Below are 7,585 nucleotides of genomic sequence, written 5' to 3' on the forward strand. Positions count from 1 at the left end.
CTTATCGAGGTGACAGAAATCTAACGATAAGCAGTTAAAGTAAGTGCTGTTTCGCAGTGGCTGTCGACATGCTTGTCTTAGAAATCACTAAGAGGCAGGCGAATCGATACGTTTGTTCTGTTTGGGCCATTACCGGTAAAGCTGTTTTTATTAAACATGATATTCTGAAGTATGTGTTTGAGTTAGAAGCTAGGTTTCAGTTTCAGTTTTTTGGAAAAAAATAGAATAAAAATAGAAAGACCAGTATGCAAACATCTTTTGTAACCTCAAATAATAATAAAAAAAAGGGGAAAATAAAAGAAATATGAAGATATTTTCATCATGGCGACTGTTTATTACAAGCATCGTAAATAAGACTAGATGTTCTGTAAGAGTAAGCATCTTCTGCTCATCGACGACTCCCGTCATGTACAACTAGGTCAAACCAATGACATGGCACGTTTACAAAAAGAAGACCAGAGTTATAACAAAGGCATCACCAGGCACATCAGACACATATATATACAGTCAAACCTCGATGATTCGAACTTCGTTGATTCGAATTTCTCGCTGTATCGAACTTTTTGCTTGGTTCCGAATTTTCTCACTATCTAACACTACTAACGAAACTATGTATGATTCGAATTTTTAGAAATCGAAGTTTTCGATGTATCGAACTTTTTTCGTGACCGTTAGCTATGATATTATAGGTAATTGACATCTCATGATTAGAACAAAAAATTCACCTGTACTGACCACTGGAGAGGTGTTTGTCGTGACCCCTGCGGCAAGATTTCACACCTCTCCCCCAGATAAAAGGTGTATTTAGAAGCCATGACATTTAATCACTCCGGTAAAACATTTCGGTAGTCGCCTCTGATAATCTCCGCCGCCATTGAAATCAGCGGTCGTTGAGTAAATTTTACGGAACTGTAAAACAACCGGACCAATTTTAAACACAAACAGTTAGCGATGGCTTCACTCATATTCAAAGTGTCACGTTTCAAACTTATACATACATATCCATGTAAATCGATTATTTGTCATTCAATCACGCATTCTCCAACCGATCGGCATTCCGTATTTTATATGCACATAACGTAAACGCACGTGTCTTTAGCAGAAAAGCCTAACGACTTACGTAAGTGTGCATTGTACTTCTTTTGCTTTATCTGTTAAACGTGATATAAGTGTTTTGTAACCAATACATATTTTGTTTAATTAATAAAATGCTTAGGTATAATTAATGAAAAGAATTTTTATTTTGTTGTGTTTGAGGTATACATTAACTAAACTTTTCGATGTGAGCCTGACAGGCGACGATCAACACGAAGACACTGAGGACATGTAACGTTAACAGATATGGTCATTATCAAGAAAACATCGATCTATTGTCAACCATGAATAATTCGAAGTCCCGCTGTTTCGAAGTTTTTCTGTTAGTCCCTTGAACTTCGAAACATCGAAGTTTGACTGTATGTATCTCATGAAATAAAACATTTGAGATCATTTCAACATGGACTGTATTGATTTAAACAGACTTGCGCGTTTGTTAGTAAAAAATCGATTATTACAACTTGTACCTTTCTGTACTCATAACGGACATACGAAAGCGTGAGGGGCGTGCTCTCAAATCCCCACCACACAATACTACACTTGTTAACATGAATGTATAATGTATCTGTTCATATATGCAGTCTTTAGAGTAGAAATTCAGCAGGCTGGCCACGCGTGAGTTGGAATCATTACAGCGAATAAATCGGATATTTGCTTTTTAGCGGTTAACAGTTTCTATGGCGACGATGTTCATATCAGGGCAAGAACACCGGATGTACATTGATGCACGCATGCGTAGGTATGAATGCAGAGGTCAGGGGTCAGCTTATTAAAGTGTACAACTTCAAAAGCTATCAGAACTAACCTTTAACATAATAAAACACACCCACATTTACTTCAGATTTATCTTAAGGTCCGGGCACCTAAAGAACTTTGTACGTTTCTTGTCTAAAGGAGTTTAATTATCAGTTTGTATTTAGCTTTCTTTACGCGTATCATTATTTGTAACATCTGAACACACAAATCTTGAGGATCTTAAATACAGTGTGAGAGTGACACAAGTATAGAAGACTTCATGAAAGATGGGGAATACTATTGTGAGCACTAGCAGCTGTTTATTTCTTAACTTGAAATCTACTGGAACTGTAGACTTAGTTGAATATTCCGTGTTATAATAGACTTCTTTATGGAACGTCGCGTAGCTGAAGCTTGTTAAAGTCTTAAACCCGTGCATTATATCCAGTACCAGATCTAGCGTTTTGGAAGAAAGACTTATTTAGGAGGCGTCTCTCTGCACTACATCATTTGTAGTGTTAAGAAGCGGGAATGATGAAAAGATGAAGGATGAATATCTAGATATTGGATTTTCGCAGAAGACACCACAGAATTACAGGAATAGTTTGGAAAAACAAACAATATGAATTATCATGCAAATTTCAGGTAAGATTTAACAAGAACTGATGGCATCTAGATGAAATTCCATCATTACCGAAAGCGTATTTTGACATACGAATAATTCTACAGGGAAATTGACCGAAAAATTGTTTCAAGTATCAATAAATGGAATACAAAATTGTGGTTAATCATCATTTAATTAGTATAAGGATATAATTTAAAAATTAAAAAAAAAATAAAAAATAAAAATTATATCTCTTAAAATCGATTCATTTACACTTGTCGACTGGTATATTAGGCGAGGCGAGTTGTATGGTCACAAACATGCTCTCATTGAAAATATTTTATTTAGTTTGTTCGGTATTAGACAAGTCGTGCTCGGTACTATTCGATATAGCCGATCATTCAATTGTCACTATCTCGGTTATCATACTGGTAACATGATATCATTATTATGAGCAGATTATTTACGATTAAATAACATGCATGTTTATTATTCAGCGATACTTGTTCCAGACATTGAACACAAAATATTTTATAATACGAAATATTCTGCAGTTGTATTTAGCTATTTAGATAGTTTCTTTGTACAAATTTACCTAAGAATCCCATATATCAATTGTAACTATCTAAATGTCTAGTGCTTTAACTGAATCGATTGTTTTGTTTTTGTTATTTCTGATCGACAACAGAAATCGCAGATGTCAATATATTCCCATTCAGGATTAACAGGGAAGACGATTTTAAGGGTTAATAATATGCTGATGATGACACATCAGAAGGCAATATAAAGATGACCAGGTGTCAGTTAAGGTCACATATCCGACAAGTCTGTAAGTGTCGGACGCAATATCATTTCCTGGAATCCCACAAGGGTTTTCTTTCATGTCAGCAAATTATCTCTTGTGAAATCTTACATCAAATGAAATCGATTTCAATTACCTGTTATATCTTTAAAAAGAACCGTTGATTGATATCTATAGTGGAAATAAAAGCTAGACACAATCTCATGGATCTTAAACTGTTATATGGTAAGGTCGTTCTCTATATTTCAGCGTGATACATCATATCAGCATTCAAAGACAGCTGTCAGTCCGACACTATATCTTGATAGATCGTCCGTGACGCAGCAGGGCGTAGCTTTAAGCAGCAGCAGCAGCAGATTTTGATTGGCACTGCCTACTCACCTTGAGAACGAAAAGAAGACTTAAGAAAATATGTCGAAAACATGTCAGCATCCTTTGATTTCCTGCACAACTCATAAAGAAGACACTTAACTATTTGTGTATGAGTGCTCCGGATTTATTTTCTGAACTGTGAAGTTATTAATTTATTCTGCGGTGTAATGTAAGCATTTATTTTGTTGATGTTTGTACCAACATGTCCCTGTTTAACGACAGCTTCCTATTTTGGAACTTGTGGCTGCAATTCGTATGTGTTGTCGTTCACGGTACGTATGTCCAATTCTAAATATTTCGTCCTCCCTGTTTTGCACTAACGGAGTTTGTTTTCAGCGTTATGGAGCTAACATGAACTGTTTAAATATAGTATGCATTGTTTTTTTCTGAACGTATTACATCCATTGCCTCCATTCCATATACGTTTCCTTAGTTTCCCTTTCATTATAGTTTTTTCACTACTTGAATACTCTTTTTTCCAGTAATCATTGATTACTTAATTAATTCAATGAGTAATATCGCTTGTTAAATAGTTGGCAGTATGGAGTTCCTTTTGTTTACATTTGGTCCTTGAAGATATTTATTACAATCGAAAGTGAAAAGAGAACTCTACAAGAATATAATTTATTACAGCTAGAAATAGGTCACGTTAATTGATACGGAAAACACTATGTATGTGCTATGCAAATACTGTTTTTTTAATTTGAAGCAGCAATGGTGTACCATTTCTACCTAAAAATCAGCCAAATATACACATCGGTTAGATCATATTCTATTTTGCGTGTTGGCAAGGTTTTACAGAAAGAAAAATTTCAATGTTTTGTTACATGACACAGTTAGTGTGCCATTCATTGAATATATAATATATGCCAATTCTATGTTGTTTTTTTCAAGAGAAACACACATATTTATGGCATTGGCTTCAACAGTCTTATGCTTTAGCCATTATGATGTGCCTTAAGTTTCTAATATTGACCAATTTAATGGTCTTTTTCAAGAGAAACACTTCCTTGATTCATTGTATTTTTCAGGCATATGCCATAGCTAGTATGATGTTCCTTATGTATCTAATATTGGCCAATTATATTCCCTTTTTAAGATAAACACACATATTTATGACATTGTCTTCTACAGACATATGCCATAGCAAGTCTGATATGTCTTAAGTATCTAATGTTATCATATTCTATACTCTTTTTAAGAGAAACACATATATTTGTGGCATTTTCTTTTACAGTAATACCATTGCATGGTGACTACAGCTTCGTCCTATGCTTTATGGAAAATGATGCCATGTCGTTTACCCGTGACGACACTTCAATCATTGTTATCAATCCTACCAGTGATATCGTACACGTGTCTACACCCCGGCTCAACTCCTCCGTCATCCTGCTTCCCGGTGAAGCCGACATACTTTTTTGCCCAGCAGAGTTGTGCCACGTGCTTGGGTACGGGATTCAAGACAAAGGCATTTATATACAAAGTAACGGAAGCATTGCAGTGGAAGGGATCAACATAATAAAATCATCCACCGATTCATTTTTGGTTCGACCGACTCATCTGTTGAGTACGGAATATCTAGTGGTGACATCCTGTAATGCAACCCTGGCATGTCAGGTAGCTGTTGTGGCAACTGGACAACAATACATCTGTAGCCATATACTTTCCATACAATGTTGACCTAATCATGGAAAATGGGAATTTATACACGTATGGACCGGATAGGAATCTTCTTGTCGATCTTCAAGCGCATGAAGTTTATCAAATTCAGTCCAGTTCTGATCTTACAGCTGTGGTAGTTAAATCCAACAACACAGTGGCATGTTTTGCAGGGGCAAATCAGACAATGCTAGCAAATGATGGAAAAGAGGACCATATCGTGAGTGCTCTACCCCCAACTCAGGCTTGGGGATATGAATACATACTGGCCGGTACAGAATCACCAAATTTCCAGGATATTGTCAAAATCGTCGCCACAGAGGATAATACTATTGTTGATGTCGATAGTTGTACACATAAGACATTTAACTTGGCTAAAGCTTTCGATTACGTTGAAGACCCATTAACATGTGGTGGGTATGCCATACATTCGAATTTCAAAATTGTAGTGGCACATATCAGAATTAAGGACAATCCTGGAATGTTTTTCCCTTTCCCAACGAGCATTTTTGCAAGTCATTACACAGTATATGTACCTAACACTAATGTCGGTGCTCATGTTAGTTCAGTAATATTGTACGCTAAAACAAATGATATCGGTTTGATCATCTTCAACGGAACTCTCCTGTCTACTTCCGGTTGGAGCCCGATACTGAATTCAGAATGGAGTTATAAGTCTGTTGCTGTTGATGCTGGACTGCTGAACATCCACAATAATTTCAAAAAATCATTCGGAGGTCATCTACTTGTGGTGAATGCCTTTAAACTCTCGGTGATGAACCTTATACCAGCACCTTACAATGTAAGTATCTTAAATATTTACGTAACCTTCATAGAAGTAAAGTGAAGTATCCGTAGATATGTACCGTCGTCTGCATTAAACATCAGTGTCTATGGTTTTCAGTACTTCAATCCTCGTTCATACAAAACCACCTAATTGATAATCATGCTGAATATATTATTTTGCAGGAAAACGCGCCAATCTGCTGCGAAAATTTAGAATATAAAATAGAAAGTAAGTAGATTTATTATTTGTTTGTGAATGATTTTATACTTAATGTTGATTAATTCTCGAAAAAAAAATATTGAAAGTTTAAGTTTCAAGTCTTTGAACTGATTTTATTAGGGCAAAACGTGGCCTTATAGAAAGGTTTTTTTACTAGAAAGTTATAAACTGTGAAACATGTATTGAACCAATTGACGGAATTGTTTACTGAAGGGAATACTGTAGATTGTGACAAAGAATAAGAACATAATTTGATGAAATGTCAAGTTGTATATATCACTTTAAGTATGGTATAATATACTTGTGCTTTTGTTCCCTCATATACTGTCAATTAGATTTATGCGCGTATATAGAAATACAGATCAAGATATAAAATCATACCTGTATTCTGTATTCACTATAAATACTCCTGGTATCACCTAGCATTATAATACTCAAAATAGGATGTGACGTCATACCGGATGTGACGTCAACAATGCCAAAACGACGTCATTTTGTGCTACGAATAGAATCACAAACATTCACGGTATGGTAACTACTAAATATCTGCCTTTTTAGATGGTTTCCTGTAGACTGTAAACATTAGTATTTCACTCAGCGGAATAATATCCGTGATAAGCTCAGTTTCACAATTGATTATTTTCTAATTTTAGACAGTATCACCACTTCCCGATATGGTTCAAGGGCTTTGTCCCATTATCACAGTTGCTGTGACAAATGCCGACTACTGACTACAGCAAAACTGATTTTAAAATCAAAATACCTTGAAAGTATAAATGAACGCATTTGGAAAAAAATCGCGGTCGATATCTCTATCACAGTCCAAGTTTTCCTTCTTCGTTATTTTCTTTTGACAAAGAAGCCACTCTTTTTTGTGTCAACGAAATTAACCCAGAGCGTATGTAATGTATGATGCAAAGCAATGCTTCTCTACTGCTTTTCTTTACAATTTTCGACAATTTTGAATGTGTACTATCGGACTTAATTGATTTAAAATCTCCTGCAACACAACATTATGGCATTCTATAGAGAAGTATTTGAAGAAAAATATTCTTAAAATTACTTTAAAGATCAAAATGATTGAAGTGAATGTTACGGTCAGTTTAGGTTAAATAAATTTCGAAAAGCACTTGATAGCTCCCAGTTCTGACATCACCTGTCATTTTCAGTGATTTATGAATTTGTTTGACATAATGCTAAATTTGTTAAATGCTGTTGGACAAAAAGTACATAGATGTATGGCCAATGTTGGATTATGTTTGTTTAGGACCAATATACAGGTCATGGATAAAAAGTACATAGATGTTTGGCC

At 35.3% G+C, this 7,585-nt stretch overlaps 1 protein-coding gene across 1 annotated transcript; it reads left to right on the forward strand.

The window, feature by feature from the left end:
• Positions 1 to 5,295: 5,295 nt before the first annotated feature.
• Positions 5,296 to 7,004, forward strand: LOC117315231. The gene is made up of 2 exons (XM_033869377.1): positions 5,296 to 6,069; positions 6,927 to 7,004. The coding sequence occupies exons 1-2, from the start codon at positions 5,296 to 5,298 to the stop codon at positions 7,002 to 7,004; spliced, it is 852 nt and encodes a 283-aa protein (XP_033725268.1).
• Positions 7,005 to 7,585: the final 581 nt, after the last annotated feature.

The sequence above is a fragment of the Pecten maximus genome, chromosome 17 (genome assembly GCF_902652985.1).
Source record: "Pecten maximus chromosome 17, xPecMax1.1, whole genome shotgun sequence".
In the NCBI taxonomy this organism is placed as follows: Eukaryota; Metazoa; Mollusca; class Bivalvia; order Pectinida; family Pectinidae; genus Pecten; species Pecten maximus.